Raw genomic sequence first — 23,901 nt, forward strand, 5'->3', positions numbered from 1 at the left:
AACAATTTGGATTTGGTGGTGTGTGTGTGCGGGTTAATTTCTGGCTTTCTTTTTATGATCATCGCCGTCACCGCTTTCATTGAAATCCACAACAATGAGTGGGCGCCGGCAACCGAGCAATTTACCAGATGCCGTCCTCAACTTCCCACAGATTCGTCGAAAGCTATAACTTGCTGAGCTTTTGGCTACACACACACTCACACACACACACATTCAAACACATTTACATGCATAGGTATATAGTAGATGTAGAGATCGGCTACCTACGCCGTAAAGGAATATCGTGCTTTTGTCGGCTATGAAACAAATGGCAAATTCTGAAACGAGTAAAATTGGTGAGGCGAATATCGAATCGTTGGCAGTTTGAAAAAATTCTTCGTTGAGGATAGATCGCTATTTTTTAGGAGTAAAGCAAATTGTAAGCCAAGCAACAAATAGAATATGGACACCCATACTTATAAATAATATGAACTGAATTTCTATGGGACAATTAAATAATTATTAAATAAATGTGTTGCCGTTATTGAACAATCACAAAGTGAATAAAACAAAATTTTTGTAAAAGTGCTCAGGTCGCTTTCCAATCTGGGTACTTTGATATGGAATTATGACAAAATATGATTCCAAATGGCTGATTATATAATAGCCAAAGACATTTGACACCAAGTGAATATTGAATAAGTTTTATGAAAATTAGTAAAGCGATTGTGAAGTGTTCAACTTTCTACGAATATTTGCAAAATGCAATTTAAACATTGTTTTCACAAACATTATTAAAACAAAACAATTAAAAGGAAATTGTTTACGAAAAGTACATACATATTTTATTTTAAAGGCGAAAACTTAAAGAATTCGAACAAAACTTGACAGCAATATATAAAAAAAAATTCGATGAAATTAAATTGAGAATTTTGGCGTCGTCTTTTTAACCTGACGCCCGCCAGGAAAAAAATTCAACTCAAGGACATTTAAAAATAACGCAAAACTAGCTGCACTCGTCGCCGATTGTCTTCACATCCACACAGACACACACACACACACACGCACACAAACGGTCACACAGATTATTCATACAAGCAGCAGATCGACTTGATATATATATATATAATTTTGCTAGTTTCACTTATACATATTGAGAGTGTGAAAAATTCAGTGTGCCGTTTCATATAGGTTTTAATATGTAGTATATATATACATACATGCGTATATATTTTTTGTATGCGTATACTGACGATATTATTTCAAAAATAAATTTATTTTTAGTGATTGATCTTGCTGAATATATGTATATATTTATATATATAATATATATATATTTATATATATTGTATATAAACAAGTAGACAAGTATTTTATACGAATTTTTGTAAACTTTGCTCTGCTCTAAAGTGGCACACAGTCTGTTTATTTTCGAACTGAACAAAAGCGCCGAGTCAGCCAAGATTTGGACATCCACGTCGACAACTATAGCAACACATCTCTGGGCTGTGCGCTGTCCCAATCTCGTGCGTGCTGACATTTGAACAATAGAACACTACTCACAATCAGAGCCAAAACGTGAGATAAAATTTAAGAGTTGCAAATTTTAGCGTTGACAGAAAAACATTTGAAATTGGTGCAAAGTGCAAACAAATACAACTTGAATAAAAAATAAATAAAAATCAAATTAAAAGAACAAAAATAACGAAATAAATAATACTTTTTGGTATTGCAGCGAACGAGTTCAACGAAAATTTCTTGTGCTTGAAAGACACAAAACAAATCGATCAAAATGTTCAAAAACCATTTGGAAATGATTGGGCGCAATGAGAGCCCCAGCAAGAAGGCCAAATTCTGGCAATCCTACATCAGATCCCTGAAGGGTAAGCAATAACCACATAATATACCTTACTTAATACTTATTAAATTAAAATTGTAGACTAGTATGCAATTAGTCAGCCACGAAAAATAAGCATCAATTATGAATAGCTCGTTTAGTTTCTTTTATTTTAAGAGCGCTATCAAAATCAGAAGTATTTGAGATTTGAGAACTACAGAAATAGCACAGCAGAGTATAGAATTGTGGTCTATTTTTTGGCAGGTGTCATTTTAGGCGTAATCACCAAAAAAAAAAAGCTCACATAAATGTGAAAAGCTCTCTTTCAAATTGAAATATGTATATATTAGACAAATACATATACATATTGAAAATATTTTAACTATGTGCTCATGAGCCAAACAAAGCGAAAAAATGTGGCTGCTGCGCCAAGGCAAAATAGCTAGGCGCTCATATAAAACTACAAAATTCAAAATACGAAAATGAAATCAATTTTTTGGCAATGAGCCAAATAGCTGAAATAGCGCAAAACCTAATGAAGTAAGACAATCCCCATAGTAAGTCCGTCAATTTGATACAATATGTTGTTTGTATTGTCACTCCACAGGTTCCGAAGATATTCGCGCCCATGAGACCCCAAGAGCCTCTCGCCCATACAGCTCGTACCTGGATACGCCCACATACAGGAGCATCTATGATGAGCCCGCCACGGCCAACGAGCGCGTTCAGTCATCTGGCTACAGATATTTGCCAGTGAGCCGTGACACCTACGGTTACTCGCCACGTGCGATTTACGATCATCATTACAGCAGAACAAGTAAGTTGGCCAAGTTAAATTAACTATTGTACTAAGTACAACCAATAAGTATCCTACAGCAACAGTAACCCGCACAATTCTAATGCCTAAGCGTTTTAAATTTATTACTTTAATTTAGCTTAATGGCTCAGTCAATCAGTCCGTCAATCAGTCAGTCAGCGCATTTCAATCATTGCATCTGTCAATCATGCATTTTGAATGCCTTGCATCACACCTTGAGTTGCTAACGCGTTGCTAAAATAACTTTTTATATTTCTCTATGATTTCATAATTATATAAATAATAAGAAAGCAGAGAAAAAAGATCAGCATAGCGCCAAAATAGAATTACGTCAATGATTTTCAGTGTGCTCGAAGAATGTTTTTGGCAAAGGCCCACAAAGTTTAAACAAAATATACACATGTTCATAAGCTTTGTGCTGGTAAACACACACACAGTCACATGCATATATTTATTTATTTTTATACATATGCATATTTATACATATGTATATTTGCAGGTACATAAGGCATGGGAGAACATTTTCAATTTGCTCATGCGTGTTTCGGATCAAATAACTGAGGCATACAATTTTAGATACATTTTTTTATATAATTTTCTTGATTGTTGATAAAATCTGTTCCCTGCTTATCCCTATAACAAAGCTCTATTCAGTTTTTACCCCACACACAGACGCACACCCCTAACTGGTGCCCCTTAGTCAAATTTACTTTTTGTTTTCGAAACTAACCAATTTTTTCTCTCTCTTTTTTTCTCATAAATGTTTCAGAAAATACATAAATGTTTATCGACAAAAACAATTTTTTTTCATGTATAAAGAATGAAATATATTTGATATATAAGGAAAGAAATATATATATATATATACATATATATATATATATATCAACGCAGCGCACAACAAAAGTTTTCTCTCTAGGCAAAATCAACATTATAGTTATATATATATTTAATAAATACCAAGCAAAGCAAATCTGTAGTAATAGCTTCTATATGTGTGTATTAGCAGTGTGTAGTACGATAATATGACTTATAACACTTTTTCTTATGTAGTTCTGTTGTTTGAATATCAATAAAAGTTTTTTTAAACAATTTCTCGTGCTGTGGAAACTCAAACTTTCAAACTCATGACATTCATAAGGTATTTTGTATCGCATTTCGAATTTGAACATGATTTGCATTTTCATTTACATTTTGTGCACTTGATATTTTCATACCAAAGGCTTAAATACTTTGAATGCAACTTTTAAAATATATATTAAATTTTATTTTTTTTCTTTCCTGCTGCATATTAATTCTATTTACCGCTTTTTGTTGGATAAATATCGTACGTATATCCAATTGCTTTTTTTGACATATGGGAATAAAACGCATACGCTATGAGCCCTAGTTTAACAGCGTCTTATTAATGTTTCTTTCGCCTTCAAATGTAAGCATATGATTTTTGTTGAGTTTTTGGTTTCCATTTGAATTTTTTTGGAATGCTTTTATACATTTTCGTACAGAATTATGTATATAATATTGGATAATTTTTTCTTCACAGTTCCAGCAAACTACGATGCAGAGAAGGCCTGGAATGATCATTTGAAGCGCATGCAAGAAATTGAGCGCAGGTGTGTAGAATTGCTATTTGCAATATTATGATATCGAAAGGATTCACCATTGTCTGATGTATTATTTATGCGTTGCAGATATCCATCTCGCTATGGTCTCTACTTGAGAGACAAGCCACTCACACCAAACTCTTTGGTGCCTTTGGAATACGAGCCAGAGGATAAGCTGTTGACAGAACTCAACAAGGGTAAGGATATTAAAGACATTTTCTAAATACGTCCAAAAAAACACAAGAACATCAGCAAAAAAGTAAACAATACAACAACAACTGCAACATTTAAATAAAAATCTACGAAATTTGATATTTTATGATAAACGAAAACAAAATTTAAATTTACTTATAAAAAAATGCCAAGAAATTACAAAATGTAAGCACGAAAAAATAGCAAAACAACATCAATTCGAAGGAAAAAAACAACAACAAAAACTCAACAGAATTTTTTCAAATTCAGTAAACAAATTTACAGACAAAACAAAAAACACCAACGCGAAACTTGACGAGCAAATTTTTAAGCACTAGAAATTTACATCGTTCAAGTTTTCATTTGAAAATATTTTAAAATATTTGAACGAACTGTATCTTTAACACTGTATCGTATACTATATATTGCAGCCCTAAAAGTTTGAAGCGCTGAGCGTTTACATTCGAAAAAAGCTAACTGGTTAAAAACATTTGTTTTCGGCTTAGCTTTAGTAAATTGTAAAATTATGCAACAATTGTTAAACAAAAGCACAGCAAGTAATGATAAAATAATTTAAAATTAATTTGTCTGTAAAAAAAATCCAGCCCCCAATATAGTAAATGGAAAAAAAAAAACAATTTCGTTAAATGTTTCATTGTATGATATGATGCTTTACTTAATTTTTATTTTTAACTTATTTATACAACAAACAAACAACAACATAAAAAAACGAAAGTAATAAAATCAAACAAAACATATATAAAATCTAATTTTAATTTAGACATATTCAGAAGATATCATATAAACATTGATTAAAATTATTTATATATGAATTAAACATTTTAACCACCCATTTTTCATTCACGCGATGCGCCAGCTCATCAGCTCATTATAGAACCATTATAAAAAGAACATCAATCTCCCAACTACTTTAAGCCTTACCCATTTTTTCTAACAGCTGTACTATACAAACTTTGACCGCAATAATCTAGCCCTGACAGCCTGTATGATAAATACTATACCGCTCTCGAGCCGAACTGGCTTGTCCCGATTCTGAGTAATTTTTAGATTAATACAAAAGGAATTAATAAAAACTATTAAATATAAAAAACTGTGTTTTGCATATCTATACTCTTTTTGAAAATTAATTCAAGTTTTGTCCTCTTTCGTACTCGTTTTTAAATATACCATCATATATCAAAATATGTATTTTTTATTTGTTATACATATTTGTTTTTGTGTTTAATACTGCAAAGTTATTTTTATTTGAATTAATCATTTTTACTTTCCCACGCCCATTTATGTGATTGTTTATCATCTCTTCGTCGCTCCCCAGCTCACAACTACTAAAAAAGAACATAGATACTACATACACTGTGCGGTGCCTGTAAATAAACTGCCAATACTTAAAAAACTAAACATTTAAATCAAATGAAATATTTAACGAATATTATGTTCAATGTGTTTCACATTCAATTTCTATGTTATTATTATTATTTAAATTTTGTTTATTTATTTTTGGCAGTATTTATTTATTCGATAAAAAAAATGATTGTGTGAAAGTTTCGTAACTTGTTTCGTGCCCACAGTTTTGTAATTTTGTACTATGTATTTTGTTTAGTGTGTTGTTACTAGACTAGATATTAGATATGAACATCGTTGGGTTATTGTGTTTTTGGAAAATACTTCGGTAAGTACCTACCTTATATTAAAAGATCGGAACAAAAGGAATACCATTATATCTGCAAAAGAGAACATTTCATTTTATTAAAGTCTCTCTAATGTACAATTTTACAAAGTGAATTTAAAATCATGTTTTATTCTGAGAACTCCAAAGGCCATTATATTGAGTATTAGCTTTAGAAACTCAAAAGCATTGAAATGTAAAACAAAAAATATAAAGATTTGCGAATAAGAAATGCACACGTACATATAAAAATAATGGAAGAAAAGTCAGTGCCTTATCAATTTAAGACGATTTATTCACATATATATGCAAATTCAAAGACCGTTGCCTATCTTTTCAATAGGAGCTCAAGTATTCAACTGTCGCATAACGATTTAAATTCACTTTTTCCCACTTCAATAGAGAAGGTAAATATTTTTTACGATAGCAATTTTGTTTGCAGAATTAAATGAAATAGATTTGTTCTGTAAATCTTAGTACTTCTTTAGATACACAGTATTCTGTATAAGTAATAATAGAATTGTGCAAGTAATCTGATTTAAAATATATATAATGTGCACTGCGCTTTATATTTAAGTATGTAAATAATTTGCGAGCACATCATTGAAATATGGAGCTCAATAAGAACGTATCTCATTAGGGAGCAAGTTCAATACAATAGGATTAATTGTACTAGGGACATTTGGTACTTTACAAATTGGTAATAATATTCTTGCAATTATAAGCGTTGTCTGCTGCTATAGCTACTATGTATTTGTATCTTATTCACTATTGCAGCACGCCGCTCGGCCTCGCCGTTCCGTCCCAGCCGCTCCACTCGCGCTGGCAGCGAACCCTATGTGCCACCACCGTCGTACTGGAATCGCGATGCTAGCGTGCCACGTGGACCATCTGTGTTTGATCGTGCCACTAGCCTGGCCCCGTTCACGCGGCCAATCTTCCGCGCCAGCTCGCTGGAACCATTGGATGAACTCTTTGAAAGTAAGTTGCCAGCAATTGCTGAGGCTGAGGCAGCCGGTGCAACCGGAGCAGCCAATGCAGCTGCTAGGCCAAGCTTTTTTGAGCGCGCCGGCTCGCCCAGTCCCACTCCTGTCAAAGCCGGTCGCTGGGGACCACGTCCCACTGAAGTCGCCTATGATGCTGAGGGTAAAAATCTAAATTTCTCTTATCCGTTATTCTTTATACAAGAAGAGACGAAATTTCTCGTTGTTGTTTTAATGGCTTCTTTTGCCCAAATGCGACGTAAAATGATTATGCCGACAATAATGATGATGAACGTGTTGAAAAATGGCTGCCATATTTTTCGCAATGCGTTCATATCTGTTTCAGTCGCTGTGTGTGTCACTAGATCTTGTCAAAATTTCAGTTTATTATATACTTTGGCTTTTACCCAACAGCATTTTTATCTGTTCTTTATGTTGAGTGTACTACCAACAGCATCAGCAAACAAATAAGGCAAAACAAAAAAAAAAAAGAAAACAAAAACAATGTTAGCCCAAAATTAAGCGCCGTGCTTAAAGTCTACAATATATTATTCACTTAAACGCTATTTTCCACCCACATTGCTTTTTGAATTGCTTCGCGTAGCGCCTGGCATCTACCCCATCCACATATTCTCTCCTATCGTCATGAAAATCTCCTTTAGATTTTTGGTAAATTTTTCCACTTCGAAACCTCACATACGCATGGAAAATATCAAAATACTGTTGATGTTAAAGCGTTGTCTTTTCTTGTTTTTTTTTTTATATAATTCTTATATTTTAGTTTAAAAGCAAAGCAAAAAATATTTTTCTTTCTGCTCTTCTTGTATACATTGCAATACAACCAAACACAACAAAAATCTACAAATTTAATTGTATACCCCACCAAACGCACTTCATCTACAACAACAACAACAACAACAACACAACTATCATTACCGATGATTTTGCTACTTGACAATAAACACATGCCAACAACTATGTCCAACCAAAATAGGACTTCCAATCTTCCATCCACGTAACCGCTTCAGGGATATGTTGAGCCCCAGCCCCAACTTGCCGGTCTCATCGATTGTGCGCGATCCCTTCTGGTGGGATGTGGATGATCTGGTGCCCTTCCGTGCCACCTCGGTGCCCCGTGCCTCGAGCCCCGTGGCTCGCGATTCGTACTTGTCGCCGGTGAAGAATCGTTATCTCTGGTCCAGGCATCCAGCCAGGCCTCTGACACGTAAGTAGTCGCAAGACAATTTCTATTTCCATAATTGTAAATACGATGCAAGGCCTGCACCCTGTATATAGTATCTTATGCTGTCTACTGGCAAAATTCCCATAAAAAAGAAAAAATTTAATATTTAAAAAAATCCATAAATTCATTTTATGCATTTTAAACGATCGCACAAAGCATGAGAGAGATTCATATTATAGAGAACGATAGTTTAATTTAATTCTCATGTAACAGTTTGCCAGTTAAAAGCTGACTCCAAATTCAATTCCAATAGTTAAAATCAATACTCATGTAACAGTGTGCCAGTTAAAAACTTCAATTAGTCTACATACATAAATATGAATACTTTAACATTTTTAATTTTTATTTTATTTACATTTATTTGCCATACACAGCTGAGGCAGAGGAATATTTCTAAAAATAAATTTAAAAAAGCCAAATCACAACTCAAAATCGTTAGCTATAATAACAAGCGATGCTATATCAAATAGCAATTCTGTAATTTTTTTGTACTTTAATTTACATAAATTACATGTAACGAAATGCAATACAAACAAATTGGTAAGAATTTTATATGGAAAAAAATTTCCTACCGCAGCATGTGAAAAATTTGTTCATGCAAAACTACATAGCTGACGCGTAGTACCGTATAGTGTATCCCGTAGTATCCCTTGAATTGCATAGTCGTAGAGCATCCGTACTGTAACTACCTTGTAGAAGTAACCATTCGAAAAACTATTTAAATTGTAAATAACCTTTTTAAAAAATATTTAGAAAATTGCACGCATATTTAAAAAAAAAAAAAACAAATTATAGTTTTCTATTTGTTAAACTGATATATAATTTCATTGTTATTAATATAAATATTACTATCACTTTTGACAGCACACCGCTCAATTTTGTAAACGAACGAAAACGAACTTTAAAGCAACAACAATTACAACAACGAATGCATCAATGGGGTCCCCAAAACAACGACAAGCTTTGATTTCCACAACAAGAACCGGAATTCAATGAAAGTAGCAAACTTATCTGTAGATTTACAATCCTCAACAACGATTGAATTTTTTCAAAACTGCCAGCCCCACAACCACCGGGGCTGCCTCCAACTCAATATTGCCATCAAGTGCGTACTTCCCGTAGTAACAATAATAATAATAATAATAAATACAAGAAAAATATATAAAAAAAAATACAACAACATAAAAGAAAACATAATCAACAACAACAACTCTCAAAAAAGTTTTTATTTTCAATTTTTTAGCTCATGTCTTAGTAATAAGTGCAAGTATATAAAAAACCAAAAATTCGATTTACATTTATTATAATAAAAAACAAATCAGTTATGTGCTGCTCCAGAACATCGTGAGCGCCATAAATTGTTCCTTTTTTGTATATTTTAGATGCTATATTTATAAATACACACTTGTATTGATAACAAAACTCGATTTTCAAGTATAAACCGTTTGAATTTTAGAGTTCACAATCAAATTAATGCTGTAAGGATACATGAACGTTTCACTGCATATGAGAAAATATATCTGCCATAGTAAATATATATGGACACAACAACAACAATAATGTGGCTTAGCATATTTTCAATTTGTAATAAAAACTAAAACAAAAAATACAAAATTCTTTACAAAAAAAAATAATAAAAACTTCTAAAAGCCCACAAAGTTTTTCAACTACACTTATTAGTTTAAGTTGACATCAAAGTTGAGTTGTTGCCATTCAATCAAGGTAATCAACACAAAAAGAGAACAAGGTTGTGAAAAATTCTTATTTGCATAAGAATTTACATTTCTAAGCTGGCATTTCAGGTATCTGGTGAGACTTTGTCGCCAAATACAACATTTTATCAACTTGAGTAACTTTGTACAGGACCATAAGTAAACAAGTAAGATATAATATTCTTTTGTTGCATGGGACTTTGTGTTGGGGCAAATTAGGAACACTATCAACAGAAGAGGGGTGAATTGTGTTACAATTCCCATGTCTTAGGTGAACATCAGCAAATATGAATGAAATTGTTTTGTACACGCAGCGCGCGCTGGCTTGTGACCTTAATTAATTTAAAACATCTAGAGCTTAGTCAACTAATGGACGGTGTTGGAAACATCAAATGCCAAAAGAACTGTCCCTGGTTCCATTTCTTTTGTTGCGATGTCATTTATCTTTTCATTTACAGCTAGAAGCTGTCTATGTTTTTTTGTTTTGCTAGCAATTGTTTTTTTGACTTTGACGTTTTTGGCGTTTAGCACGCAATTGTTTAGCAGTTTTTGCCGCCTGCTGTTTGTCTATGCGCTGTTGCTGTGCTGAGTCTGCAACGAGTCCTTGGGAAGTCCCTTGGATATGCACACGCTCCATTGTGTTCGAACGCCTTAATTTTCTTTTCTTTATTGTTGCCGGTCATTTGCCACTTTTTTTTTTTGACGTGGCTCAATTCGGGTTTTTCTTCTATTTAATTATTGATTCACACCATTTCAATTGGCAAAGGTCAGCCAATGTCAATTATATTTGCTGCTGCGGCTTGCTCATTGGAGATTTGATGTTCATGGCATTTTGTACAGCATTTCGATTGCTTTTTAACTGTTGTTTTGATGCTTCCCTCGATGATTTGCAAGCCGTACTCTGTGGTTCGTTCCGTTGATCCTTTGTGCTCCCAAAACGTTTGCCAAGTCATGTGGAGAGTCTTCATGCCAATGCGTGCCTAAAGCATTTCATTAAAAATTTCATATTCATGACAAATTGCCCGCTTCTCGAATTCATTGGCCGTATCACGTTTTTCTGGTCGAACAGGTAAAAACATTTTGCGGCTGTTTTATTTTCTCAGGTGTAATAATTGTGCATAAAAAACAAAACATTAATTATGCACATACTTAGGCCATGTACCTAAGCTTCCGTAAGGCCACACACACTTTATCCAAATTAACTCGTTTTTCATTCACTCATTTTCGCAGCATTAGTAAAGTTTCAACATTTAAAAGACAAGGCATAATTATAGCAAAAAATGGAAAGATTTAAAGAAGCTCAGCATATTTAATATGATAACAGAAAGCTTATCGAAAGTCATTTTATGTCTAATAAGGCAGTAAATTATGTTGGCGGAGTTAAATTTGTGCAATACTAGTTTCTTCATTCTCTAATATTAAATTTATGTTCACCAATAAGTTTATAAAGTGTTGTTTCTAATTTTATTTCGATTATTTACTTTGATTATTTTCAAGCGCCTGGCTTTGACATCTTTAGATTTTTGTGGCAAGTTCAACTTAAAGTCTTAGATCAGATGTCGCCCTCACAACTGACTAACACAATTGCGGTTTGTTAACTGTCAAATGTTGGATTTGTTAAGGGCAGGGTATACAAACGTGGACTGGCGTTTAGGCTAAAGAAAATAATTACTTTGCTAACAGATAAAGCTTAAATATATAAATATTATTTAAGTTTTGTTAATTTTATTTATTGAAAATATTTTAAGTAAATTTGGTTAGATAAGTCCTAAAATCTACATTATCTACACACTTTTGCGAGGGTATGCGAAATTCGGTGTGGCAATGATTTTCGCCTTTGCGGTTTGTGTTTATTTTTATTTTTTTGAGCCTGTTGCTGACGGCATTTTGGATAGCCTAAGATTTATACTTATTTTTGCCCAAAAGTTTCGACCACGCCAACTTTGACCATCAAATGCACGTGCCTGCGACTCGGCCAGTGCTGACAGTCACTGTTCTGCTAATTGGTAAGGGCGTGATATATTCCAGGGATGGGGTAGTGGCTGCTTGACATGCCTGTCACATATGAAAGAGCAGAAACATTGCGTGCTTTTAGGGGCGCGCTATTCGTATCCGTTTCAGTTCAAAGGTTTTAATTGCTTCATGTTGTTAAAGTGGAAAGAATTGTAAGTCTAAATCAGTCATGGTTTGAATCTTGTTCGCCTCACTGAGTTTTGGGTTCACAGGACAAAAAGAAAACAGAGCTAAAATTAAATCAACATTGGGCAAAATCTGAATATCCACACGCGAAAGGGGAAAACCCGAAATGTCTGACATTCGAATTATTCTCAATTAAAAGTCTCTAATCGAGACAAAGACGAAATGTTTCTTGAATTGGCTGCTTGTAGGATATTTCAATTGACGAGCACTACGGGATATTTTTGGGTGTGGATCCCCTTCACTCTACTTGAACTGTCAGCAATATAATTTCGATTTGGTTAAACGATGATTCAGCTTTAATTATATCTCTGGACGCTCACTCTTAACATTTGCGTCTGGCTGGGTGTTAAGTATTTTATTGAAGGTTAAATTAAAGTTAATGACCAAAAAGTCGATGCTGATAAACTGTTTCTTATTTAAGTGGGTTGTGTTTGAGTGAGTCAAACAGCTAAGGTTTCAGATTCAGATTCTGTGTGCACAATGAGCTTGAAGTGCTCTACCGAGGGTTGTTTACTTTTCGCCAAAAGGTTTGAGCTCTCGAATGCACATTTTGTGTAAGGGACTTCACTCTGTATACTTTATTTCTTACATCAACAATTTTCTTTAATTAATAACAATATGATAATTGATAAAGGTGTTTATTAATTATTGAAAAACTCAATCGTGAACTCAAAACCCTATTTATTTAATTACTTATTTTGTTTTAAGTTAATAAGTTAATAAAAATCATAAAATTAAACATTGAATTATTATGTTATTATTATTATTTTGAACACTTTCGCTGAGTGTACTTATTTAGCTTCGTCTTACAACTACTAAACACTAAACACTAAAGGCTCTTTCATTTAGAAATAATAACTTGCTTGTGCTTATAATCCAGTTTAAGTATCTTATTTAACATAACTACTACTCTTTCTTGTTTAGTTTACGTGTTCCTGCTGATTTTGCAACATTGCAGCAGCTGCGTTTACAGCAGTTAAAAAAAAGGATTTTGTTCCCTTCTAAGCTTTGTTAGACCCACAAAGCAGATTTGGCAACCTTTGAGACAGCTATCTAATGGCCAACAAAACAATGGCAAACAGCACTCACATTATCCTTGGCACACCTGTAGCTATGCGTAAGACGCAAGCTTCCGTTGACTTAAAAAAGTCAGAGAATGTTGCTTACTTGGTCTGCATTGTTGTTATCTCCCAGCTTAGTCAGTAAGTACTTTCCTTGTTCATGTTGCTAAAACTTTGACGTAGTTTTTCAATGTTCACAAGGAATAAAGAAAATCATCACAAATTTAATTTACTTAAGATGCTTTAGTTTTTTGTTTTTTTGTTTTCGGATACGATTTGATTGATTTGCCATAAGCTGATTAATGTGCGAGTCGGCGAAAAAGCAACATTGTGAGTGATTAGCAGTAGTGTATTTGACCTGATTTCGTTAAGTGAAACACGCCGCTTTAAGCAGCCAATTGTCCAACTTTTGCTGCCCATCTATCTTACGTACTTTATTATACAATTGGCCAAGACATTACTAGTTAATTTATGCGCAGATCCAACAGCAACTGGCTAGATGCCTGCGGCTTACATTGTCACAGCTGCCAAATCTGCATGAAACGAAGGTCAACTTTGATTGCCTGTTCACCATTTCGAGCATTTTCTGCGCCAGGCCAAGGCTGCAGAAAGGTTTACGGATGCGGAAATGATTACTATCAGGACGCAATGTTAAAGGCAACGACATAGGCGCCATTTTCTTTTCAGCTTTGAGGAAAAATCTCTGGTGCCACGTGAATTATGAGTATGCTTCTCACATACGCATTCCTCGTTCACCTATCTCCGGCTTTGCAAACTTGTTTGTGTGTGTAAAGATTTTAAATTCTGCATTTGCCAACGCCTTTCTTATACGAATGAAAATTGGCATTTGTCCCAAGCAATAGTAGAAATATAAATAAGCCTAGAATATGAAAGAACGCTTACCGAACTTATCAAGCACGTTAATTATGCGAAATGAACTTAAGTGAAGGATATTTTTGCAGATATAAATATTATTCTGTGTAGTTCAAACCATTTGCTGCCCATAAGATAAAACAACCATGAATAATCAAAAGTACTAATTATATATTATGGTACATTATACTTAATTCATATACAAAAATTATTATTTTAAGCATAGCTATTTATTTTTATTTATTTACAGCTTTCCAGCTTTTTGCGGCTATTTAGGCGTATCATAATTATTAAAAATATCACAATTATCACAACCATAACGTTTCTCATTTTGTCATACTTAATGTAAATATGAACTCCAATTAGTATTACTTAGTCAAAACGCACATTTTCACATTATATATATACATATATATATATATATGTATTTGCATGTTGAAAGTTACCAGCTAGGTAAAACGAAAATATTTTATGGGCATGCCAACAGGGGGATTTGTTTACATTTGTCTGCCACAGAGAATTTTGTGTAAAATTTATTGTACAACTGATAATTTGAATATGAGAGTAACTTTCGCTTGAATATCATAACCATAAATTGGTTCACACTAAAGAAATTCCAAGCAAATGAACATCAAGTAATATACATATACAAACATCTATGGTTTATTTTAGCTTATTTGTTTGAACAACACGTAACATTTTCTAAAGGCTTACTGGTAAATATGGCAACAGCTGCCATTGCTTGTGGAACTATGTACAAATGTCTCTATATCGTTTTCAAACAAATGACCCACAAAAGGAGTCAATTTGCATGCGCCCTTCAAAAACAAACACATAATGAAGTTACAACACCATGGTGACGAAGATTTAACACACTCGCAAGTTTATTAAATTAGACACTTTAAATAATTTGTACAATTTTTGTGAATTTGTTTATTTAAAAAAATCAGCTTACATGTGTGTAAGTCAAATTAAATAATAACAATTTGCTAAAAATTTTAACTTTGAGTACTGAATCGACTCAGTATGTCCCTTTTATATATATTCCAAATATGGGTTCAAAGACGTTTTCTCTGCCAGGGTATAAGCATGCGCATATAGATATAATTATATGCAAATTGTTTGCATACCCTTGCCAACTGACATATGCTCAAAATTGGTTCGTAGAAAGTTTTGGGGTGTTGGATCTCAATGTTGCTGCCACCCTTAAGCACATTCCGAGGACGACATTTTTTTTTTTTTGGGTTTACTTTTCCGTATGACGTCAGGTATTTTCAATATGAATGCCGTCGGCTCGTAACTGCATGCTATTTGCAAGCAAGAACACTTTTTTTATATTGTAATAAATGTGATTCTCCTCCATCAAGTACAATCTGTCATGTTCCATGTTACATGATGAATTTTCCGTTTAGGCAAGCGTAAAAATTGAAAATCAATTCACACAAATGTGCACAAAAAGCCAAAAAGAGACAAAGTAAAAGATAGCGAGTCAGGGATTGAGAAAGAGTGCGGAAAGCTGGGAACTACACATTGAAAGAGAAATAGGGTGGCCTTTTTTTGTGTGGAACAAACAGACTCTCACTTATGAGGCTGCTCTTCCTTTCACTTTTAGCAGCTATTTTCATAAACTCAAAATGCGCTCTGCGGTTTTTTGTGGTTTTGAATTTTTGTTCAAGAACAACTAGATATTAAAATTAAAAAATTAAAAAAAGTCTATTTATGTGGTAAAATGATTTATTTAACTGCTAGGAGGATAGTGAATTTCAATTTGAACGACTTACAGCTAAATGCATTATTAATTCAACTGATTCAATTACTTGGCTGGTGTATTCCATCAGTTGACAGCCATAATTGATTATGGGTGGTAATTATTTGTAAATTACAGCGGGCCTTGAAGTAGTTATAAATCATTGCGTCAGCTGCAATGACATCACGAACATAAAAGACATTGGAGTACTAATAAGGATATACTGGATGAGAATTGAGATATTTCATGGTTCTTTAATATTTTTTAAAACGTTACGACCATTAATATATATAGTTAACTAATATGATTCCTAATTTAAACTAAAATGAGAATATATGCTATAATTGTGTAGACTGAGTTTTGCTAAAGCAAAAGTATTTTTGTTATAATGTAAAAACATCGACATCAATGATATTGAAATCAGTCCCTTATCAATGAAGGTCACATTTAATTTATTTATAAATTTAAATTTGATTTGTATAACTGTCACTATAGAATAATATAGATAAGTAGATCAGCATCAGAAGGGTATTTAATCTTTGCCTTAAGTATGCCAAAAGTGATTCCAATTTGGTTATATTTGTTGTGTTTCTTAAAGCATAATTTTGGTCTTGGAAAGAGCAAATGTCCTAAGAGAACTTCAGATGGTTTCCGTATAAAAGTCCAATTCGGATTCATACAATATTACAATTGACCTCATGCTGAGTGCCTGGTGTAATTCTGTGTGTGTTGTTTATCTTTAAAGTTGACTTTCGTGTCATGTATTTTGTGTTGCACCTAAAGCGTTTCATATCCTTGGGCACAAAAATCTCGTAGCTAACCGTCAATGAGTGCATATGTGGGTCAAAAGCATCACGAACTCGACCCTCCTTAAATAAAATCACACCATGACATACACACACATAGAGCCGCTCGCAGCCCAAAGTAAGTTTATTTATATTGTGCTTAAGCATATTTACTCGCATTTGCTTGTATTGAACCGACTATTGTATAGCACTTAGACTTTTATCTTCTTTCTGATGTCTGAGATGTCCTTTGTTGTTGTGCACCATAGATTTGTTGACTGACAAGCCGTGAATAGCAGCGCCATTCTCCGTATGTTAATGAACAAGGGTAAGCGAGAAGAGTCACTTCAAAGTCCTCAGCACTGACAATGAAACAAATCAAATCTGTGAATACGCACCAATTGGCCAAGTAAACAAATAACAAAACAGACTCACACTTATTGACATAGCAATCGACAATAACCCAGAGGGTAAACAAATATAGCTCACTTGTTTTCGCTTACAAGCTATCTAAGCAAAAGTTATGAGTCAATCACAATTCTTTAATGGGTCGAAATACTCGAGTAATGAGACGTAAGATATAACAAAAAGGCTCAACAACCGAACACCTCTTTATATTTAGCTTAAGACATTATTTTGTTAATGCTTGTTCAAGTCTCTACTTGACCAAGTCATTGATGCGAGTGAATAGCGAGGAATCACATCTGAAGCTAGATGTGAGCGATTTGATAACACAATCAGCAGTCAGTTTCTAGTTCAAGTAGCTTGAATCGACAGGTGGGAGTACACAAAAAGCTGCATAAGCAAAATGAGACCATCAAAAGTAAAAGCTATTACATTATCTCGTACAATTCTCGAATGAGAACAGAAAAACTGAGCTTGCAACTGTCATTGAAATATTCAGTCACATATACGTCAAATAATCTTGAAGCAAATCTTTTTGTAATATATCCAGAACTCAAGTTACACGTCGACTCGTTTTCAAACCGTTAAACCTCACGTTCTCAAGCTCAGAGAATTTTTTGATAATTCGTAAAGCAGTTTGGCAGCGCCAAACTCATTCGTAAGACCTATACAAAAGTTCATATTGTATTTTCTTCAATTTCAGCTGTCTATTTGCATATGGTTTCTGCCCGATTAAACATATCCAATACACGCACATGAAAACAGATACAGACTAAGGATTCATCTGCAAAGCCTAAAAGTATGCAACGCACAACGTTAACTTTTCGAAAAGCTATCAAATATTTGACTGCCTTTTACCCTGCGGCTTTTTTTTGTGGGTGGCATATCAATAAAACTGTCAAAGTTAAGACAACCGACAATCGTGCTGGGGACTTGAACTTGGCTTTCGTTGCGGCAAACAGTTTTCAATTTTATTTTCCCCAGCGAAGTGTGGTTCACTGGCAAAAGTGAGAGCGAATCAAGACAAAAGCGAGACTCGAATTTATTTATTTTTACCACTTTCTCTCGCTTTTCACTCTGCCCTCTCTCTCTCTCTCTCCCTCTTCGAAACGCCCATTTAATGTCAAGAAATGCAGCACAGCAATTTTGTCTCCTTTTTGATAAAGATGACCTGACTTAAAGATGACCTGTACAACGATTGAAATAAAACATTAAAATAAGACACAGATGGAAAACATACTAACATACAAATAATTTCTGTGGTTGCTTTATGATTGTTAAAAATATATACACCTGGAAAAAATGAGACAAAATAAACAAAATAAAATATAATAATTGTGAAATAAAAGTCAACTCAATAAAATGTTCGATAAAATCTCTACACTTGGATATAATTAGAATAATTGAATATTTAACTTAATTTTGTTATACTCTTTGCTATGTTTAGCGAATATACAGGGTATAATAATTTTAATTAAATCCAGCAGCAACAAAACTACTGGCAGTAATAAACGAAAAAGCGCACAAATTTTAATTATCACTTGACTGCAATTAAAACGAAAATTCCTTGTCGGCAGCAGGAAAATCCAATAAAATTGCAAACTGTAAAATATGTCAGATGATATAAGTATTTGCCAAAGAAGTTATGGTGCTAGCCTTAAAGACACCCTAATGTATTTTGCTTACTTTAATTTGGCCAATGATTAGTTTAACTTCGAGTGCAGGAAATAATTCTGAGCAACAAATATTATTCCATGTTATCCAATTTAAAATTCAAATTGTGCATGCGTCTTTGTATTTATTTTGCTTTTTATTTGTTTGCTATTCAGTTGTGAATTAAGCATGAAGACCTTATTGAAAAACATAAATTTTTTGTACATTTATATTTGCTTTTATTTGTTATTTTGTTATTTAGATAAATTTGTTTTACAAATTGTTAAGTTAAACAGGCTTGTGGTATTTTCCCAGTCCCTGGTTGTCCCTGGCAATAATTCTAGCAATAAGTGAATCAATACAACAAAATGATAAGCCAAAACTCATCATTTGCCATTTCGACAAAAATTCTTATTTCTATCTTACTAAAGAGCTCTGACATCCAATTTACCTGACACTTTCTTTTTTTGGGGCTAAAATCAAAATAACTTTATTTTACAAATAATTTGATCATATCTGCTAATACCTACCTGTCAAAATGTCAAACTAACGCACTGAGTTGACAAGCATCAAAATGTAGTTCGTTAGCAGATGCGGAGGTGTCACCTGCTCTTTACACGGACTCTGCTCACGAATGAGCACTTTATTTTTATGATAAATTAAGTATAATAAGGCACAGGGAACAAATTCAATGCGGTGCACACGACGTATGCGCAATGTCGGAGAATCGTATAATCGGCTTTCCGCTTCTTTCTTTGCGGCTCATAAAAGCACATCTTCATATGTGCAGATGCGCATTATTTGCCCGTTGACAGTTGGCATTTGAATGAACGCAATAAATATTATAAGCAGCTTCCAGCTTCTATTTTCGCCTGTTTCTCAGCGTGACAGACAGCAGCTTAGGGCATATTTTTTGTACACATAATAAATTTGTGCAAATAAACATTGTATATGTTTGGCAAGCAGAAAGAAGATGAAAAACACAGACGCGAAATGTGAAAGAGCAGAAAGTTGCGGGATATCTCCTTGTCAGGCAGGCTCACATTTTTTTGTTGCTATGCTATCATTTTTAAATATGTTGCCCTCGGCACTTGAAATTTTTTCCATACTGACTGCTTGTGTTGGCGTTTTGCGGTTTATTTTTGTTGCTTTGAAGCATAACATATGTATAGCATCATTACCCTTTTTTCTGCCCTAGGCCTCAAATTTGTTTTATTTTGTGTAACTTATACTGATTTATTTGTATTGAGCGTAAATTATATTTATAAACAAAACATTATCAACAGCGACTTAAAATAAAGAAAGAAAGATTAAACTATATCTATAAATTATTTCAGCGATTATTAGTAAAATTTTTGGCACGTTTTAATTAAATCATATATTACTGTAATCTTAAAACTGTCTATCAGATGGTGCTACGAGTCGTTTAGTGGATTTAAGGGCAGCATCTTACAATTTAACTTTAACATAAGGAGAATGAAGATTTGGCGAAGGCGTTAATCCTTTGAAAACAGCGCATCTTCATTAAATAAACAACCACAAAACAAAAAACCGAAGCCCAACTCAATCTGAACAGTCGACCTCAACTAATTTATGGGGTGCAATTTACTTAAATTTTAGTTCGAGCAAACACAACTAAAGTGGTCGCCTATGAAATGCGCAGCCTTTCGTCACATTTGCTCAACATTGTGTGGTTGTTTACTTTATCCTATTACCCGTATAGGGTATACGATAAAAAATTGATCATCCGAATTTGTGTACATTGGCAGCTGAATATAAGAAACAAAACTTTCTGATATGTATATATATATATATATTTTAATTTTCTAAGATATCCGGAGTAATATTCTAATATTCTAATATTCTATCATTTAGAATAAAAAAAATTACCAAAATTTAATTTAGTAGTCATATATATAATAAATATTTATAATTAATTTTTATAGCGCTAATATTTTTTAAAGTTTTTTAAAAGAAGAAAAAGAGCGAGTAGAGTATTCAATTAATACTATGTCATTTGAATTTTTGTTAAATTCATGTAAATTCACTGAGAGTGGAATTGTGGGAAACCGCATGCTTAAATTTTTGACAAAAACTTTAGTCGCATGTGATGCTGGAAATTTTTTTTTTTTTTTTCTTTTGTTGTTGTTATTTTGTTGCTTTTTGGCTTTTATTGTAATTGTTTTGTGTGTGTTTTTGTTATTTTTGTGACTGCATAAATATTTCACTTAGCCAAGCCGTTTAAAAGATAAGTGCAACAAAGAGAGATATAGCGAGACAATGAGAGGAACAGAGAGAAAGAGATAAAGACGTGAGAACCAACTCGTGGCGCCTCTGTTTATAAATCTGTTTCGTTTATTTGCACTTTACCACATCAACTTGAATTAAAACCGAAGCAGGGCAAAAACTAAGCACGCAGCTGCTATAAAATGGTTTGCTTGTCTGCTCTGCGTATGTGTGTGTGTGCGGTGTGTGTGTGTGTGTGCGGTGTGTGTGTCAGTGTCAATGTATGTGCGACTGAGCGTGCATCATATAAGCCAGCCCCTTTTATGAGCTTCGAAATTGCCCAATGTCCTGTGTCGAATGTCCAGTTCACAGTTCGCTTTGCGCCATGTCTTTTGTACGTTTTACTGTCAACGGTGATTAGTTTGCATTAGTTTGTGTCTCCTGTGGATACTGTGTGTCCTGTCTGTGTGCGTGAGCGCTACTTATGCATTTTATTTGATAAATGGACACAGCAAATGAAAAATTTAAATCAAGTCCAGTCGCCTAAATGTATTTAATGCATTTTGTTGTATTTTAGATTGGGTCTACTCTGGATTTGGTTTATTATCTTTGTCCCAAACAAACTTTTGCTGGAAGCTGGTAGTAGATAAACAAATAACTGTGGGCGTTGTCAGCAAATTTAATGTAGTGTCAAGTGAGTTGTCAAAATATATTCCCATCACTTTTTTATTTAATGTATTGAAAACGGAAATGTAATTTTACTTATCAGATAGCTCATAAGTCCACCATATCTTAAAACTCAAGCAAGAAATTCATTATAAGCGAAAATTACTTGTAATTGAAATTAAGCAGCTAATTTGCATTTTGAGTAGAATCGGGTGTTTACAAAAATTTTTAAAGTCTGAAGTTGCGCTTCTGTCGACGTTGATGATGATAAATTTAACAAACGTTGGGTTAACTTTTCGGCTTAGCATTAATTATGGCCTGCTCAAAATGTGTCTGAGTGCGTGTTGGCCCTGGCAAGCACTCATCTTCATTAAAAACATACACACTGCAAATTAATGAGTGTTAAACGTGGCAAAAGTCGGTCCAAGCAGCCACCATTTCCATTTCTGCTCCAAGGCACATTGACAATAAGAAACGCGCCGACAAATGCATATGAGTTTTGAGGCTTTTAATGGGATTCACAGCTATTAATGTGGCAAACAGGAAGACAAAAAGATAGACATGCATCTTCGTTCAATATTTAGTTAATCAGTGTGAACCTTTTTTGCTGCGTTTGTAAAATATTTTAAATATAGTCTCAGAATGAGTAATTTATATTGTCGAGCGCAGTCACAATTTAAGCAACTTTTAATAGCCAACATTCAAGAGTACAATGTACTGAATGCCGAAGCAAAAGTTTATCACAACTCTTTGCTTTTACTTTAACTTTTGTATGGACTGCCAATTAAAGTTTTAAGCAAGATGGGAGAAATAACTTTGAAGTGCTAATTTTCGAAGTTTATAAGCTCAGAAAATGCACATTGCTTAACAAATTAAACCTTTGCTGTACATTGAAGCTGAAAGCATTTAGATTACTTGAAAAATTTTGTGCTTACACAGATTTAATAAAATTAAAAAGTCAAATAACACAGTTCAGAATCCTGAAATTAGAAAATTATAGGCTAAATTCAAAATAAAATGTTGGGCTCAATTTGCGGCCATTGAGTAAATAGTCTCAGTAATAATAAAAAAAAAATGAGAAGAACTCAACAAGATAATTGTAGCTGAAGCTCAAAATGATATTTTAGCCTCAATCTGTGTCCATTGTGTAAATAGTCAAAGAATTTATTTAATAAAATTCAATTTATTACGTAACATTTGTATGAGATGGGGTTGCTTATAAAATGAAGAGTTGAAACTTTGAAAATCTATTCTAAATTATTTACATGCTATATTATTGTGTAACATTTAAAGCGATTAATTGTTAAAAAAAAAATCTAACTATTTATGATAAATACCTATTGCTTATTTACATAAGTATTTAGTTTATGTTGTTATTAGACGAGCATCGACATCTAAGGTTTTCTTTATTTAGGACAAAGTTGTTGTCGAGTTGCTGTATCCCACCCTCTAATTCAACAAGTTCGCCTCATTTAGCGCAAGTACGTTTTTCAAATTACTTGTAATCCTTATGAATGATGGCAAAATGTTTGCCATAACAACACACAAGTTGACAAGTGCGCTCCTAACAACCCAAAGTCCTCCTCATATGCTTATGGGCATAACGCTGAATTTCAGCGCCTTTATTTCCGTTTAGGCCTGTGGCAGAAGCCTTGGCAATTTAATTTCGTGCCACTGATTGGCTTTCCTGCCCGATGTATGCCTGCCTGGAAGGATGCGAGCGAGTAACAGGTGTGCTGCGTTGCCAAAGTAATCAACGTCAAGAGGAAATGGCTAAGACAAGAACAAGAACGCAGCACGCAGCAACAAATTGAAAATGTTTGCAATGCGTGTAGAAGTAAGTTTCGATTTAGCACCTTGGTAATGGGAAGCTCAACCTAATTCTCATGCAGAAACAGGCCTCGTCTCCTCGATAGCCTTTTAATTATACGAAAGCTGATTATGCAAATGGGCGCACATGAATGTGTAAACATGTGAAATATGATATCGATTGGATTGGGGCAAACCAACTAATGGACTTGGCAAACTTAAACAAGACACACTCAAGCCACAGCCAAGAATATAATGGCATCCACATACATAAGTACTTCTTGCTCACGAGCACGATTGGGTGCTCAAGGGTAAGGCCTATGCAATTTTAATGATATTACCATGAAAAGTGCCAATGGCGCTTGGTTAAACAATTTTCGTCAAGGTCAGACGGTGGCAGACGGGAAAGTAATACACAATAAA

At 33.8% G+C, this 23,901-nt stretch overlaps 2 protein-coding genes across 14 annotated transcripts in view; one reads left to right on the forward strand and one right to left on the reverse strand.

The window, feature by feature from the left end:
- Window positions 1–23,901, reverse strand: part of LOC6568382 (soluble guanylate cyclase 88E) — a 44,616-nt gene that overhangs the window by 13,092 nt on the left and 7,623 nt on the right. Inside the window, exon 3 of the mRNA XM_001994678.3 lies at window positions 6,132–6,171. The gene's annotated coding sequence lies outside the window, so the exon portion shown is untranslated. The remainder of the gene's footprint in view (window positions 1–6,131; window positions 6,172–23,901) is intronic.
- Window positions 269–9,723, forward strand: LOC6568308. 13 transcript variants are annotated; one of them, XM_032740681.2, is made up of 8 exons: window positions 269–335; window positions 1,715–1,862; window positions 2,424–2,633; window positions 4,177–4,246; window positions 4,325–4,434; window positions 6,894–7,097; window positions 8,094–8,324; window positions 9,207–9,378. In XM_032740681.2, the coding sequence occupies exons 2-8, from the start codon at window positions 1,772–1,774 to the stop codon at window positions 9,224–9,226; spliced, it is 936 nt and encodes a 311-aa protein (XP_032596572.1). In that variant the 5' UTR covers window positions 269–335; window positions 1,715–1,771; the 3' UTR covers window positions 9,227–9,378. The 13 variants fall into 13 exon arrangements, with proteins under 13 accessions (XP_032596572.1, XP_032596569.1, XP_032596570.1 ...); XM_032740678.2 differs by having other exon boundaries at window positions 320–418; window positions 4,183–4,246; window positions 6,894–7,262; window positions 9,207–9,723; XM_032740679.2 differs by having other exon boundaries at window positions 325–418; window positions 9,207–9,723.

The sequence above is a fragment of the Drosophila grimshawi genome, unplaced genomic scaffold (genome assembly GCF_018153295.1).
Source record: "Drosophila grimshawi isolate 15287-2541.00 unplaced genomic scaffold, ASM1815329v1 contig_311, whole genome shotgun sequence".
NCBI lineage: Eukaryota > Metazoa > Arthropoda > Insecta > Diptera > Drosophilidae > Drosophila > Drosophila grimshawi.